Below are 15,477 nucleotides of genomic sequence, written 5' to 3'. Positions count from 1 at the left end.
TGAAGAAAAAGAAGTTGGGGCGGTTCACCTAGTGTTGATGTCATGTGAGAGGTTCGCGGCCAAGTTTCCACGGCCAACAGGAAGCAATGCGGAGAAGGGCACGAAGAAGGTTTCGGGAGAATTTGGCCGTTATAATCTGAGGGGAAATGTATGGGCATGTTGGAGGAGCGGGTGAATTTTGGATGGTGGGGGGTGTTTGCCGGTTCGGATCCGGATCAATGGGGATGAGGGAGGTGGCGGTAATACCCATAAATTTGTAGCATTTTTGCGTTTTGCATTTCTGCAATTTGCTTTTTGCATTTCCATTTTGCACTTTGCATTATCAATCTTCAAAACATGTGTCAGAAAAGGTTTGTCCTGCTTCAATGGCCCTCTGGCATGTCTGCAGAGTTCCATGCGTTGGCTGAATTTCGCAGCCATTTCTGGAAAACCTCATGCGAAGCCTCCAGGCTGATCTGGCCCCGGGCCGAAATCAAGCGTATGTTGAAATTGTGGCTTTTTGATTTTTGGAAAGTGGGGATTTTTGAGTTTCACAGGTGGCTTGCGGTGGAAGGGTCTGGTGTTGGTTGCTTGGAATTTGCAGCCACCGCACGGCTATGCAAGGGAAGGTTGATTCGTGCCGAGGGAGTTACCTTCTCAATGCATGAGAAAAAGAAAATGGTTCGATGGTTTTTGTTCTGGAGGCGTATTTGGTGTGGCATGAGTTCCGTAGATCTGAAGGAATCTAGTTTGTCTTGAAGGAAGATCTATCCGGCAATTGTGAGGGTCTACTGGCAATCGTGAAAGTGGACAACCACCACGTATCTTTTAGATTTGTTCCAGATTTTGGGTATCAAAGCTATACTGGTGATTTGAAAAGCTGGTTGATCTACAACACCAAATTGAGGATCTCGCTCCATATTGTATGGACTTTGCTACACCTCATTGTTCTCAATCTGCCTTCACTTTCGCAGCCATACTTGCCTACTCAGCAACCCCCATCACCCATCCACAAACAAAAATCAATCAATTCAAAAAATATTTAAAATTCCCGCCTCGAACACCTCATTTCCAAGTTGCCCCTTTTTAAATCACCCACCCTTCCATCAAACCACTAGCCACCTCTGGGGCTCCTGCAGCTCATGATATCAACGCTCGCTTCAATACTCCATTTGCCATCTGACCTCTAATCCATCTTCTCCACATGTACAAGCTCAGACTGACGCTCCCGGCCACGAGCTGGACGTGAGGGGAATTGCCGCTGTTTCAGATGAAAAAATCGTCTCGGGTTCCAGAGACGGAACCGCCAGGGTCTGGGATCTCTCCTTGACTCTAGACACCAACCCCAACAACGAGATCTGCTTTCTGTCGCCCACGGGCGCTTTCGTCAATGCTGTGACATTTGTCAATAGCGCTTTTACTGGTGATGTTGCTGCAGTCGGCGGAAAGGATGCGATCATCTACCTTTCAGAACTCCACGGCTCATTCGTCAAACCTGGAGACGACTTTGGCAAGTTCCAGTTAGTCGGCCACCAGGGCAACGTGTGTTCGCTCAATTACAAGGATGACGCCTTGATCTCGGGCTCCTGGGACTGCACGGCCAAGGTGTGGGACTTGTCTTCGTTTTCGGTGAAATACGACCTCAAGGGCCACTCTGCCTCGGTGTGGGACGCCAAAATCGTCGATGCCGCCGAAGAAATCTACCTTACTTGTTCTGCTGACCGCACCATCCGTAAGTGGAAGGCTGGCAAGGAAGTGGCTCAGTATTCTGGTCACAACGACGTGGTGAGAAAGCTCTTGATCTTGCCTGGAGGAAAGCAGTTCGTTTCTGCCTCCAACGATTGCACACTCAAGGTATGGGACCTCGAAAGCGGTGCTGTTTTGCAGACCCTCCACGGTCATGACTCCTTCATTTACGACATTGCCATACTCTCCAATGGCGACTTGGTTTCCACTGCTGAAGACCGTACCGTGAGAATCTGGCGCAATGGCAAGACCCTTCAGGCAATTACGTTGCCTTGCATCTCTGTGTGGTGTGTGGACACGCTTCCCAATGACGACATTGCCGTGGGCGGCTCGGATAAGTCGATTTATGTTTTTACGGCTTCTCCAGAGCGTGAGGCCACCGCCAATGGTATCCAAGAGTTCACCTCGCTTGTGCAGAATTCAACAATTTCAGAGCAGTCCATTGACGATTTGAAGAGAACTGACATTCCTGGCTACGAGGCTCTCGAGCAAGGTGCCGACGAAGAAGGTGCAACGAAAATGGTCAAGAGTCCTGCTGGTGTCATTGAAGCTCACCAATGGTCAGGCGGTCAATGGGTGAAGATCGGGACGTGGTGGGCTCTGCAGGCGGAAGCTCCGGGAAAAAGAGCCACAATGGCAAGGAGTGGGATTATTTGTTTGACGTTGATGTCGAGGATGGTAAGCCTCCGCTCAAGTTGCCTTACAACGCCAATGAGAACCCATACACTGCCGCCGAGAGGTTTTTGGCTGATCACGAGTTGCCAGCTTCATACAAGGATGAAGTTGTGCGTTTCATTGAGCAAAATACCGGAGGCTTCCTGTTGGAGCAAAGCCAAGGTGCTCCAGCCGTTCCTCAGGCTGCTTCGCCACCTGCTCCACAAAACTTCAAATTGCTTCCTGAAAAGTCGCCAATCACATTCAAGGACTACAAGCCAGAACAGTTGGTCAAGGGCTTCAAGAAGTTCAACTCTGACCAACCTGAATCAACAGCCTTCTCCTCGCTGGATGTCGCAAGTGTCGAGTCTGGTCTTCATGATCTCAAGTCCAAGAATGCACTTTTCATAATCACCGACATCGTGCCTAAGATCTTATCCTCGTGGGAGCTGTCTCAGAAGCTCATTGGCTTTGACTTGTTGAGGGTGAGTATTCCCAGAGTCACCACAGTCGATTTGATTCAATCTACAGAGGCTGCTGAAGGTATTCTCAAAATGCTCTTGCAGAGTCTAGACGAGGTGGGTGAGCAGGACTTGCCATTGGTGATGATGATCGCCCGAGTCTTGTGTAACCTCACCACCAGCACTTTGTTCGCTCAGTTGTTCTTCACTCTTGACGACCACAACCAGGTTTCCTTGAACGAATACTACGAAGAGGTGGTCAACAAGGTCACTGTGGTTGTGAAGATCATCACTTCTTCCTCGGTGGCATCATCCCACAAGCACTACAGCAGTGCATTGACGTCCGTGTCTTCCTTCTTGTACGATCTCACGGCTCTTTCATTCAACAATACGTCGCTTTCAAACGCCCCTCCGCGGCACTTGCCTTCTTTGCACTCCTTGATGAAGTCGCCGAGGACTTAATAAAAGCCGACGAGGAGTCTGCCTACAGAGTGTGTGTTGCATTGGGTAACTTATTGGTATTAAAGGTCACGTCAAGCAAGCCTGCCTGGTACGACGCCTGCAAAAAACTATACAGCAGCGCTAGGTTCAAGGATATCTACAGAGACATCGACTTGGCCTAGGTTCATAAACAAACGCATCACGGATTCATCAGTATCATTTAGTAGAAGAGCTCAGGCACCTTAGGAACAAGTGCAGCAAGCTTGTTGTGCAATTCCAAATTCGTGTTATCGGAGAAACGCGTCACGGAGTAGGCATTGACCTTGTAGTCAGAAGCACCCACTTTACCGATGATCTCGTAGATTTTGCCAACTTCTAGGCCATCATTCGCGTTCACAGTCACCTGGATAGGACCTCCAGCATTTAAAGTAGCTGTGCTCGAGCCAAAATCGATATTCTCGACGCTTCCAACAACTCTAACAACGCGTCCCCAAAGTCTTTTATCGTAGAGGCCTGTATTCTCACACTTGCAGCGTCCATATTAGAAGGTGGATTTGGTGAGCTACATACGCGTTGAGGTTGATGTCTTGATAGTGGCGTGCATCAGTGCACCACATACATTGGAGTCCGTCAGATGAAAGACGAATGGGTTGTAAAATGTGTGCTAATTGTGAATGGGTATTTTAAACGGTCACTAAACCTAGTTATGGCTGAAATAGTGTCTTCTCATCTGGTGTATCATACTTTGTTGAAAATTCACTGATCTTTCATAGCTCACTCAGTCTGTAGAACATATAATTCGTAGAAAGTTTCTCCTGAGACCTACATCATAGGAAATCGGAACTTGTTTTTGTTAATAGCATTCCAGTATATTGAACGAGCTCTTGGTCTTACTCAATTCAAGTTAGCAACACCAGCACCCTCCTTAGAAATGGCTGCAAATTCGAATCCCAAGTGACACAGCAGACTCTACATTCCTACAAAATAAACTTCTCGTATTCCATTAGAATTTTGATTTCTTTTATCTTCTACTAGCTTACCCTAGAACCTTCTCCCGACTTCCATCATATCGCGAGGTTTCACAAATACCCTCCTACTCCTCTGATTTGCAACCACCTACCTATAGCTAATCAACTCTCCACCTCTGCTATGAATATAATCTCTAACAAGGACAAATTTCATATCCGCTCTCCCGACCCGCTTCCAAAGTGTCCGATTTGGGCGATAGTGGATCAAGATGACTGTGCCGGTGGTGAGGGACACAAGAATCTATCGCCTGAGCTTCCCAAAGTCACAGCCCTGGTACCATCTGCTTCGTCTAATTCTTCTGAATTATCAACAATTATACGGAGCCTGGATGAAGAAAGCCTTAACCGTTCCACGAAGGAAATTGTGGTTCACGAGAGTTTTACAATTCTTCCACCCTCGAGCTCTAAAAAGCACATCTTTCTCCCTAAAGATGAGTTTGACTTGTTGAAGCATCGGCCTTTGTTTAATCACCCTCTGCCAAAAGAGGAGTCTCAGACCGATGAAAGTGACATCTCCGATGTTGAGGTGGACCCACTTGGGTTCGAAAAAGTGGACTCTCCACCAATAGAGAAACGGCCTCCGTCGCTTGATCCACCACAAAAGCTGCAACTGAACTGCCGTTTCGACAATTTCTCTTATGTCCCTCAGAATCGTTCTGTGTCTCATGAAGCACTTGGAGAATCCTCTAACGGAGCAGGTGCTGTTGTGCTGCTGACCCAAAATCAGAATAAGCACAAGAAGCAAAAGCTTTTCAGTCCTATCCAGTATGTCCCCAAAACTCCATTGGAGCAGGACCACCAACTGGGAAGATCCAATGAACCATTGCAAAAGCGTCAAAAAGTGTCTGGACTTTTCGACATGGATTATAATGTAACCATAGACCAAAGGGAATTTGGCGGTAGTCATTTGATTAATGTTGCCAGGAACCCGGAACCAGCTCCTTATTTCGATGAGGCAACTCAAAAGCCCGTCGTACCTGCTTTCAGAAGGTATATGGTGACGCTATTGGACCAAAGGTTTTGCCGGATACAGAGAAAAAGATACGTCCGGCCCAACTTACAAGATCTTCAGAAAAACGACACTCAGCATGTTTATGTGAAGCATTTCTTCTTCTCGGACAAGGAACCGTACAGTTATCAATGGGTCAGAAAAGAAAAAGACGAAACAGGAAGGGTCATTCAAAACTCTCGAAGCGCCCTTTGTTCCTATTGCAAAGATTTTCAATTCTTTGACATTCGGAGATCCTATTATGCCACTCACATGGCCTTGTATCATGGTGTCTATCCGAACGACTACTTGACTCCAGAACCGTTGTTTGCAGGTATCTATCATACACCAAGATACAGCAGATTGGGAACTATCGATGGCACCGAAGAACGTCGCTGTGTGGTTTGTCCTGCCTGCTATGATCTTTTTGATTTCGATGTCGGTGGTATCGGCTCTGGAAACTTCAATTTATCCTCGTACTTAAGGCACTTCAAGGACGCACACAGATCCAAGAGGCTAGAGGGGTACTTTGCTCTTCACAAGCGACACTAGTCCGTCGAATGATTACAATTTGTCTATTTTTTTTGTTGTCCTCTATCAAACATGTATGAGCTTGTCCAAGAAAGCTTCAGCCTCGCCTCTCTCCTCTGCTCTCATGAGTGATTCACCAATCAAGAAGCCGTCAACGTCATCGTCGGTCTTATACTTGTGAACATCCTGCTCTGATGTAATGCCAGACAAGGCCAACACGAGAACATCACCTTTTCTCGAACTGTTTTTGGCAGAATCCACGAGCGAGCTTGTAGTTTTCAAGTCCACATCAAAAGTTGTGAGGTTTCTGTTGTTCACGCCGATAACAAGGGGATCCTCAGTGGTACCGTTATTCGTCAAAGCAAGTGCAACCTTCAACTCCTCGGCATCATTCACTTCCACCAACGGAACCATGCCCAATGACAAGGAGTACTCGTATAGCTGCTGCAACAAGTTGCTGTCCAGAAGCATCTTCACAATCAACAAAACAGTGTCGGCGCCAGCTAGACGGGCCTCGGCGATCTGGTATTTGTTGAAAATGAACTCTTTACGCAAAACTGCTGGTCTGGAGTAAGATGCATCGCCCTTGCCGGAAATCTGCTCATCAATGACTCTTCTGACTAGAGTCATATCTTCCAAAGAGCCCTTGAACCACTTGGGTTCCGTCAACACCGAAATAGCCGAGCAGTGGCCCTTGGCATAAGTGGAGGCTTGGTTGGCAGGGTGTGCAGAGATATTAATGTTGCCCTTAGAGGGGAGGCACGCTTGAACTCAGCCAAAATGATGTTTTCCTTGTTGGACTTGGTGAGTTGGAGACGCTCGTAGAAGTTGATGAGCGGAGGAGCTAATCCGAGCTGCAACGAGGTCTCGAGGTTGGCAAAACTTCTACCTGGGATGTTCTCAATCTTCTCGTAGTCCTCCATACGCTGCTTGTAGATCTTGATAAGGATGTTTTCTTTGGAGGAAGAAGGCTTGTTCTCCTCCCAGGTGCCGCCTTGCATTCTGAGAATGTTCTCCACAAGGATATGGCCAGCCTCCGATAAGACAGACTCAGGGTGGAACTGAACGCCCTCAATGGTGTACTTCTTGTGTCTGACACCCATAATCACCTCTGGGCTAGTGGTTTCCGTCCTAGCAGTGACTTCAAGGCAGTCTGGAATAGAAGCGATCGTACCGGCCAAAGAATGGTATCTGGTAGCACCCACGCCCTGTGGAACACCCGTGAAGCAACCCTTGCCGTCATGCTTAATAGCAGAAGTCTTTCCGTGGACAATTTCACCGGCATAGGAGACCTCTCCTCCGAAGACTTCCACCATGCACTGTTGACCCATACAGACGCCGAAAATGGGGATTTTTCCCTTGAAGTGCTCAATAGCAGCCTTGGAAATTCCAGCATCCGTGCTTGGGTGGCCTGGACCGGGAGAAATAAACAAAATGTCCGGTTTGATCTCGTTTTCAATCGTCTCGATATCGATTTTGTCGTTTCTGAAGACATCCACCTTTTCACAGAGCTCCGACTGGCACAAGTACTGGTACAAATTCCAGGTGAAGGAGTCGTAGTTGTCAATCATCAACACATGTTTTTTGCCGAATTTGCCTGCCATGTTGATTGAGTAAGTGAAAGTATAGGAAGGTGAAAGTTGACTCAGCTCGCAGTGCACATAAAAGTCCAGCCTAATCTGCGTGGATAATCGCGATACTACGTGCGGTCTGACTATTAAATCTAGGTTGGGGTATGACTATGAATGTTTTTTGTTAATTTTTTGATGCTCTTCAAGCCCGCTTTCTTCTTCTGACTCTCTCACTGATCGGCGTCTCGTCGTCGACAATTTGCTGGATCTTCTCCTGCTGCTTCTTTTCCTTAAGCTCGTCACTCTCAAACTCAACACCCTTCAAGATGATGGTACTCACAAGCTCAAGAATAAGCATGAAAAGCGAGGAAAGAATGGCCAATACGTAATTGGAAATGGTGACGCCAATGTCGAGCCATGAGCCCTCGGTTTTGACAAGGTAGAAGAAGTTCAACGACAAAAAGTCTGAAGTGGAGATGATGAGGGTTGAAATGGTGAACTTCTTGATTTCAAGCTGGTGGTTCATGATGCCAAAGCACGATGACAAAAGAATGTATGGAATGACCAATTTGAGCATGAGAAGAGCTCCCATAGGGAAGGGGTCGAAGATTGGAATCAATCTGTAGACGGAGTCCAAGGAGAAGGACGAGATGGATGCAACGTTACCAGTGCCGAAGAATGCAAATTGTAAGAAAAAGAAACCGACAATGGAAACACGGATCGTCTGTAACCAGTAGCCTTCCGGCAAATTGAGACTGTTGCGTTTGGACTTTTCGAGCTCTTGAGGAGTCATCTTCAATTGGGTCTCGATGTTCAACCATTGCAACAAAACCAACGAAAATCCAACGTAAAAGAAAAGCTCAAACGAAATGGTCAAGATGATAAACGTTGGCACGAAGGTCAAGTAAATAATCAAAAGTCTGAGCTGGTAATCGGTGGATGGGCGAAGGGTGTATAGCGTTGGAAGCACGAAAAGTGAAACCAAAAATGTGATCCAGCCAAGAATCTGGGAGTACACTGGTAAACCTTCCCTGGCCTGCAAGGACACCACTGACACATTTGTCGCATACAAGGTGAAAATGGCCGTCACTATTTGAGCAGCCACGAGTCTCTTGTTGTACAGACTAACACCACGCTCGAATACCTTCTTGGCGCCCAAGACACCAACCACAAGGGCTGCAACAGCACTGACATTGATCTGCCACAAGCTCTCTACCTTGACAGCGTCCAAGTTCGTGAAGATGCACATGCTGCAACAACTCAAAAGCCATGGCAACAGGACCTTGAGTTCAAGTTTCCGCAGGACAATGAATGGATAGAGTCCAATCAAGACGAAAATCACCGAAAAGATGATTCTGTTGAAGAAGCCGTAGACAATGCCCTCGTACATTCCGAGGAAACTGGCCAATGTAAAGAGTTTCACTGGGCCTGAAATACCAAACAAGAAATTATGCAAGCCCTTGAAGAAGAGGCCACTCTCATTGAAGAGCGTGTACCAGAAGTAGATTGGGAACGCTGCGTACATGTAGTAGTTGAATGGCGAGTGCTGGTAAAACAATAAGTAATTGATTCCCAAGGCAATGCCACCGAATGCAACGAGAAGCTTCGTGGATGGGGGAGGCTGTTCAAAATCTTTAAGAATGAAGAGTTTCAAGAACACATTGAATGAGTAAGCGATCCAGCCAAAGAAGCCAAGAGTGACGATGGAACGCAACAAAAGCCAGTTGTATGTTTGCAAGTAGTTCAAGCCATCCAAGGATGCCTTCATGAGCTCTTCAGTAAGGGCAATAGCCTCGGCCTCGATAGCTTCGGTTGGATTAGCCTCGAGCTGATCAATAAGGAGAGGGATCTCGACCTTGTATTGAGCGATAGGCTTCTTCACGAAGGGATCATATGGTTTGTACTGGAACTGGTGGTCGTAAACCTCACTTTCCTTGACAAGGTATTGTTCCAGCACAGCTAATGCGTTCTCGTATAAGGCCTTGACTTTACTGACTGCAGAACCATCAATGTAGGGCAAAGGTAATTCGCCAACGGAGTTTGCAGGGTAGTTGGCACCAATCAAGTAGGCCATCAAGGAAGCAATGTCAGCTTGGTTGACATCGTGACGGGCTAAATGGTCGAATTCCCAAGTATCGAAATAATCAGCCTCATAGCCGCTAACAACAGGGTCTTGTTTCGCTTTTTGAGCGTCGTCGGCGAGGACAGGCTTATTGACACCAGCACCCCAGGCAATCAAGGGAGTTCTTGTGTTGTCGGGATGGCCGTCACCGTGAGAGCCGAAGTCAGACATACCGTGGTCGGCAGTGAAAACGAAAGCGGACTCTTCATCACCGAAAAATTCGTGAATCCGGGGAATCAACTTTTCAAGCTGCTTGTCGATATACTCGATGTTATCGTAGTATTCGGCAGAGTATGGTCTGTAGGCGTGGCCTGCAGTGTCAGGGCCCAAGAGGTGCAAGAAGAACACGTTACCGTCTTGATGTAACTCGTCGTGTAGCGTCTGGTTTGTGGCAGACTGGTCCATCAACTCATCGAAATGCTTAAACACGAACGAGTCAAGTTCAATCGAGCTCTGTGTGAAATCTTCAAACTCATGGCCGTACATGCACACATCAATTCTGCCGGGCACCACATTATCACCATAGGCAAACATGGGCAAGATGTCGGGCGAGCCGAACGAATATGTGTGAGTAGACTGGTTGAAAAACGAGTCAAAGTCAACTGGATTTTCCTTCCACCCCTTCGTCACAGCACTGACATCCTCGTAAAAACCAGCAATCATGGCAACGTGGCCTGGACGTGATTCAGTAGGCATTCTGGTGTTGGAAATACCCCAGGTAGCCTCTTTTTCCACCAAAGAGCGCAAGTAAGGAGCCAAATACTTCTCCTCGCCGGTTCCAGGATGCAAGAGCTTTTTGAAGGTCTTGTCTGCTCTCAACCCATCGCCAACAATCAAGAACAATCTTTTGGCCGGAGGCTCAGATGTTGACTTGTGCTGATCCATTCCATGCACCAACGGGGACACGAAATAGATGTCGAAAATCAGCCATAGGTAGTAGAAATGGAAAAGCACACCGACCACAATGAAGATCTGGCGTTGCGATATCGAAACCATTCTACTGTGCTGTTGTGGAGAAGAGACGTGGTTTCTGAAAAAGTGGTTATAGATACTACTTGTTCGCGTTCGCGTATTTGGAGATGGTGGTTATGGATGTGAGGACACGTTTCATGCCCCCCATTCAGCCAGCCCGCATTCATTTTTGTTTGTTATCCTTCTCCCTTTATTAATCTATATACGTGTGTTCTCCCGGGCCTCGATTTCCCGTTTGAGTTCACAGTTCTTGTGGAACATCTTCACCACATCTCTGAACTCCAGGAGAGCACGGCCGTAGTTCTGAAGTATAAGCATGTCGTTGAACAAGCTGCTCAGAAATGCATCCAAACAGGATGTGTCGTCGTAAATCGTGTCGTGGTGGCGCTCGTCCTTCTGCAATCTTAGCTGTTGATGCTCGAGAACGGCACTGCGGAAGGCTGCGAATCCTCTTTCGTACTCGTGGATGCCTCTAGTGTATTGAAGCCACTGCTCTGTCGAGAGGTCTGGAGTTACGCGGATTGTGGGTGGCTGAGTGGTGAACATGAGCCTCCTTTCGTCGAAATCAGGCGATAGGTCGGTCACGGTGATGGAGTTGTTTCGGCGACTAGGCGCCTTGTTAACAGGCGTATGGAGTGTCTCAGCCCGCGTGGTACCATCGCTGTAGCCTTCGTTGTGGGTGTTTCCTCCAAACTTGGTGCGCTTATTGGGCATTCTGTGGATGGTGGAGCTCGACTTTCTTGTCTTTCCAGGACTTGGGGGCCCATTGCTTGTGGAAGTTCCAAAAGAACGAGGAAGTGAATCGAGCATGTCCTTGAAGTTTGTGTCGTCGATGGAGGTGCCCAAGGACAGTCGCAAGTCAGACATGTCGATGTTTTTGGCTTGCTTCTTGTGAACAGCTTCCTCGCTCCCCGAATGCTCGTCCGAAAGGGGACGCTTCGGGCTTTCTGGGCCTCTACTGTAAGCGTCATTGTGTGCGCCATTGCCTTCACCTTCGTTTGATCCGATTTCAACCACCTCCGGCTCCGTCAGCGGAGTGTGCATTCCTTGTTCCTGTTTCACCTTGGACTCGCCATTTAATGTACTGTCGTCGTTGGCTGCCCCATTCGGTGGCGATGCCTGGCAATCCTCAAAGTTATCTGAGGAGTCTTCTTCGTCTTCCACAACGATAGGCTCGTCTTGTCCACCATACTGGCCATCCTCATAAACCTCCTCGTCGCTTTCACTGACCTCGTAAATGTTGTCCCATTGCCGCCTATAGGCGTCTGTTTTGCTGCGACGGTAGTCCTCTTCCTCACGCATCCGCTGATGCTCTCTGACTCTTTCCTTCTGTTCTCGTAGTTGTGCCTCCACTTTTTCCCGCATGCGCCTTTCTCGCTCCCTTCTTTCGAGCTCCTGTCTCTGTCTTTGTGCTTCGTACATCTGTTCCTGCCGCCTTCTCTCCAAATCCTCTCTCATCTTCTTCTGAGCCATTTTGGCGGCTGCCAGGGCTGCATCATCTGCTTTAGTAGGCCGCTCATGGCTCTCAAAATGATTTTTTGCTGCATCTGTGTAGGCACGGTAGTTGTGCTGGAAAAAGCTGTAATAGGAAGTTCCGCCACCGCCATATGATGATCCTGGGGAGTAGTAGGAGAATCCATGGTGAGACCTAAAGTTGTTATTGTAGGCATCACTGTACGACGTCAGAGATGCCGAGGCAACTGAAATGTTATGTTTCACGTCGTACGCTCTTCGGCTTTCGTCGTCCCTGAGTGTTTCGTATGCCTTGTTGATCTGTAGAAACATTTCATGGTGCTTCGCATCGTCTGTTTTATCGGGATGGTATTTGACAGCAAGTTTTTTGAACTGCCGCTTGATTTCGTCCGGACTAGCGGAAGGAGTTACCCCTAGCACGGAGTAGTAGGTCGATGCCATAGGTTGGTGGAGTCCTACAAGTTGATAACGCTTCACGAATGCACCCGCCATCAACGGTGTTTTTGTCACGTGACTTCGTTGTGGTTTTCTTGATTCATAGTGTATAAGTGTATTAAAAATTAGTAATGATAGGTCACAAAGGGAATTAGTCTTGGATAGTTCCCCTGAATTGTTCAGCACTAGCCTTAGGCGGAGGTAGTCTCTTTGGTGGTGGCTTCCTTGTTCTCACCCTCAGCCTCAGCCTCAGCATCAACATCAGCATCAGCAGCGGAGGTCTCCTCCTCTGCCTTTGCCTCCTCCTCCTTGTCGCCCTCCTTCGTGGCTCTCTCTTCCTCCTGCTTCTTCTTCAATCTCTCCAAAATGATCGCACCGTATTCGGGGATCTTGATCGAGGCATCCTCAACTTGCAGAGCGAAAATGTCAGGAATCTTGTCGTTGGCTTGACCGCCATTGTAGTCCTTGGGCAAGTTCTCCTTACCAAAAGCCAGCGACAAGTTACCGTGGTTGAGCATCTCGAACTTCTTCAAAGTAGCCGCACTCATGAAACCGGTAGCCTTGAAGAAGGAGAACACCCAGCCCATAATGTATGGCACGTTAATGAAGTACTTCTTCGAGAGAAGTTCAGGGTAGTTGTCGCTGAAAATCGTAATGATCTCCTTGGTGGCAGCCTTCATGCCAGGGTCCATTCTGAACATCGAAACGTTGTTGTAATCGTGAACCTGGGCAATCTTGCACTTGTCGACATCGCCAAAGTTCAAAAGAGCCAAAGATCTCTCCATAATGCCCACCCTCCATCTCAAGAACATGGTGCCGGGAAGGTCAGTCTTATCGGGGTTATCGACACCAACGCCGAACTTGGCAAACAACTTCTTGGGGTTCTTCAAGTTGGCGTACAAGTTCCAGGTGACAACGGAGAAGTTGTCCTTGTTGTCCTTGTAGTCGGTAATCACACCCATCTTCTCCAAGCTCTCGTCAAATTTCTCGTTGTAAGCGGCGCTGAGAACCTGGAACTTTCTTCTCCAATTGAGCGTGTTGACCAACATTTCCTGTGCCTTGGCAACGTCATATTCTCTGGCAATCAAGAACTTGAGCAAAATCTCGTTTCTGTTCTCGACATCAACGTACTCCTCCTCGTCTGCGGCGATTCTGTAGCCGTATATCTCGTCATAAGATGGATCCTCGGTTTTGGAAACCAAATTAGGGATCGCTTGGATAAGCTGCTCGAGCTTCTTCTCCTGCTCGTCGGTGAGTTCAATCGATTTTACCAAAGGCATCGCTAGAGTCAGAAAAAAAAAAAGTGAAGTAGATGTGTTGATGTACTTCTGTACTGCTCCCGAATCGGCTTTGTAGACACTCCTACAGCTGCACCATGAGATGCGACTCAGGGCATTATCTTTATAATCATGCCCTAACTACTATCCTGTAATTATCCCTAGTGTCCTCCGGGCACCAACTTGAATGTAAGAATGTCATTCTTGCCGACATCCACGGTATCCTCCTCTCCCACTCTGGTGCCTCCTACACCTTCTATGGCTGCAATAGTCACATCGCCCATTATACGTCTTGCGACCGATATGACCGACAGCCCACGCTTCACCAAAACACAGTCTCTAAAAACGGCAGAGCCGGACGTGCCTGTGAAGGAATTGATGTTTCTGACGGGAAAAACGGGCACGAGGTCCAAAACGTCTGCTGCTGCTTGAAGAAGTTGCACCACTCCAGTGGACCCAAACCGGTAGAGCACCAAGTCTCGGATGTTCTCTATTCTGTTTTGGAGTTTTTCGTCGAGCTCACGGAGTCCAGCGTCTGGCAAGTCCTCGGCCGTGTCGACGAATTCCGTGCCCTGGTCGTATTTGATGAAATTTTGTGCAGCCAACTTTCTTAGAAGCACCTCGGTAAGAGACGAGGTCAAGACACACTTCAGCTCAGGGTGCTTGAGCATAATTTTGGAAACATTCTTGTCCGCGTCGGGATGGTCCATTTTGTTTAATGCAAGCACGGTGGGGAATTTTACCGACATGAACGCCTTGACGACTCTTTCCACCATTTCGTTATCCCAATCTTGTAATGGAGGCAATCCAGGAATGGAGTCCAAAGCTTTGCCGATTAACTGCTTATTGGCGTAGTAGCCTCCAAGCTGCTGTCTCAATGTCTCTAGCGCCGTTGATTTCGTTGCAATATGGCGTCTGACCACAGAACCCCATTTCTCCGTCAAGTTACCCAAGATCCAGCGGAAAATCTCGTCCTGAAGCCATTCAATATCCTTAAGCGGATCGTAACCTCTTGTCTCTTTACCCTCAGCATCGGTGGTTCCGCTAACATCAACAATGTGAAGAAGACAGTCTGCCTCGGTCAAATCACTGAGAAACTTGTTTCCAAGGCCCCTTCCCAAGTGAGCGTTTGGAACCAACCCAGCGACATCAAGAAGCATCACAGGCACGCCTCTCTTGCCATCTCTGCAGTAGCCGTAGTTAGGTTTGCAATCGGCTGTTTTTCCAAACCTCAGACAGGCACATTCCACCTCCAAGTAGCCTGTGGCTTTATTGGGATCGATGGTTGTAAAGGGAAAAGCACCGACTTTGGCGTTAGCGTCCGTCAACGCATTAAGTGTTGTTGATTTGCCACTCGACGGTTTGCCTACTATACCAATGACCGTTTCTTTGCCCATGATACTATAGCCATGTACTCAAGATGAGCTCTTCTCTTTTTTCAGTTTGACTGAGCATACATAGTGCTGATAACTCATGCAGGTAGCACCGAAAGTGGGTGTTTCAGAAAGAGCTCAGGAAATGATGTAACTGAAGAAGCATTCCTAGATACCTATTTCTTCAAATGCAAATGGTTTGCTACTTGGAAAACTGCGCCTTCAGAGTAAGCTCGGTTGAGAGCCGGTCTAACTATTCTTCTCTTCATACATGGCCTAACAAGGCCGTACAAAAATCAGACCCTTATCTTTTCAACTTCTCTTCGTCAAAGATCACTTTTTTGCAGCCGTTGAAAAAGTGCCATGTACAGCTTTGCAGTTCTCGTTAATATGACCTAAATCCAATTCGCAGCCAATTACCCCAAA

General features: G+C 47.7%; 7 protein-coding genes across 7 annotated transcripts; 2 read left to right on the top strand and 5 right to left on the bottom strand. All coding sequences in view use genetic code 12, as the record gives it.

Annotated features, from left to right (window-relative positions):
- Positions 1-657: 657 nt before the first annotated feature.
- On the top strand, positions 658-3,463 carry DOA1 (Doa1p; the record flags this gene model as incomplete). Its single annotated transcript, XM_025482955.1, has 4 exons — positions 658-660; positions 1,198-2,301; positions 2,352-3,286; positions 3,331-3,463. 4 exons carry the CDS (start codon positions 658-660, stop codon positions 3,461-3,463), a joined length of 2,175 nt encoding a protein of 724 aa, XP_025337898.1.
- A 967-nt stretch (positions 3,464-4,430) lies between these two features.
- CXQ87_004515 (uncharacterized protein) lies at positions 4,431-5,849 on the top strand (the record flags this gene model as incomplete). Its single annotated transcript, XM_025482954.1, has 1 exon — positions 4,431-5,849. One exon carries the CDS (start codon positions 4,431-4,433, stop codon positions 5,847-5,849), a length of 1,419 nt encoding a protein of 472 aa, XP_025337897.1.
- Positions 5,850-5,894: 45 nt separating this feature from the next.
- TRP3 (bifunctional anthranilate synthase/indole-3-glycerol-phosphate synthase) lies at positions 5,895-7,432 on the bottom strand (the record flags this gene model as incomplete). The annotated part of the gene is made up of 2 exons (XM_025482953.1): positions 5,895-6,538; positions 6,592-7,432. 2 exons carry the CDS (start codon positions 7,430-7,432, stop codon positions 5,895-5,897), a joined length of 1,485 nt encoding a protein of 494 aa, XP_025337896.1.
- Positions 7,433-7,601: 169 nt separating this feature from the next.
- Positions 7,602-10,517, bottom strand: MCD4 (mannose-ethanolamine phosphotransferase; the record flags this gene model as incomplete). Its single annotated transcript, XM_025482952.1, has 1 exon — positions 7,602-10,517. One exon carries the CDS (start codon positions 10,515-10,517, stop codon positions 7,602-7,604), a length of 2,916 nt encoding a protein of 971 aa, XP_025337895.1.
- Positions 10,518-10,691: 174 nt separating this feature from the next.
- Positions 10,692-12,407, bottom strand: CXQ87_004512 (uncharacterized protein; the record flags this gene model as incomplete). Its single annotated transcript, XM_025482951.1, has 1 exon — positions 10,692-12,407. The coding sequence occupies one exon, from the start codon at positions 12,405-12,407 to the stop codon at positions 10,692-10,694; it is 1,716 nt and encodes a 571-aa protein (XP_025337894.1).
- A 185-nt stretch (positions 12,408-12,592) lies between these two features.
- On the bottom strand, positions 12,593-13,681 carry SFH5 (Sfh5p; the record flags this gene model as incomplete). The annotated part of the gene is made up of 1 exon (XM_025482950.1): positions 12,593-13,681. The coding sequence occupies one exon, from the start codon at positions 13,679-13,681 to the stop codon at positions 12,593-12,595; it is 1,089 nt and encodes a 362-aa protein (XP_025337893.1).
- A 158-nt stretch (positions 13,682-13,839) lies between these two features.
- On the bottom strand, positions 13,840-15,075 carry CXQ87_004510 (uncharacterized protein; the record flags this gene model as incomplete). Its single annotated transcript, XM_025482949.1, has 1 exon — positions 13,840-15,075. One exon carries the CDS (start codon positions 15,073-15,075, stop codon positions 13,840-13,842), a length of 1,236 nt encoding a protein of 411 aa, XP_025337892.1.
- Between the last annotated feature and the right edge of the window lie 402 nt (positions 15,076-15,477).

Source organism: Candidozyma duobushaemuli, assembly GCF_002926085.2.
Source record: "Candidozyma duobushaemuli strain B09383 chromosome Unknown E_B09383, whole genome shotgun sequence".
NCBI lineage: Eukaryota > Fungi > Ascomycota > Pichiomycetes > Serinales > Metschnikowiaceae > Candidozyma > Candidozyma duobushaemuli.
Note: the sequence above shows the minus strand (reverse complement) of the source record. Positions and strands in the feature narration are given on the sequence as shown.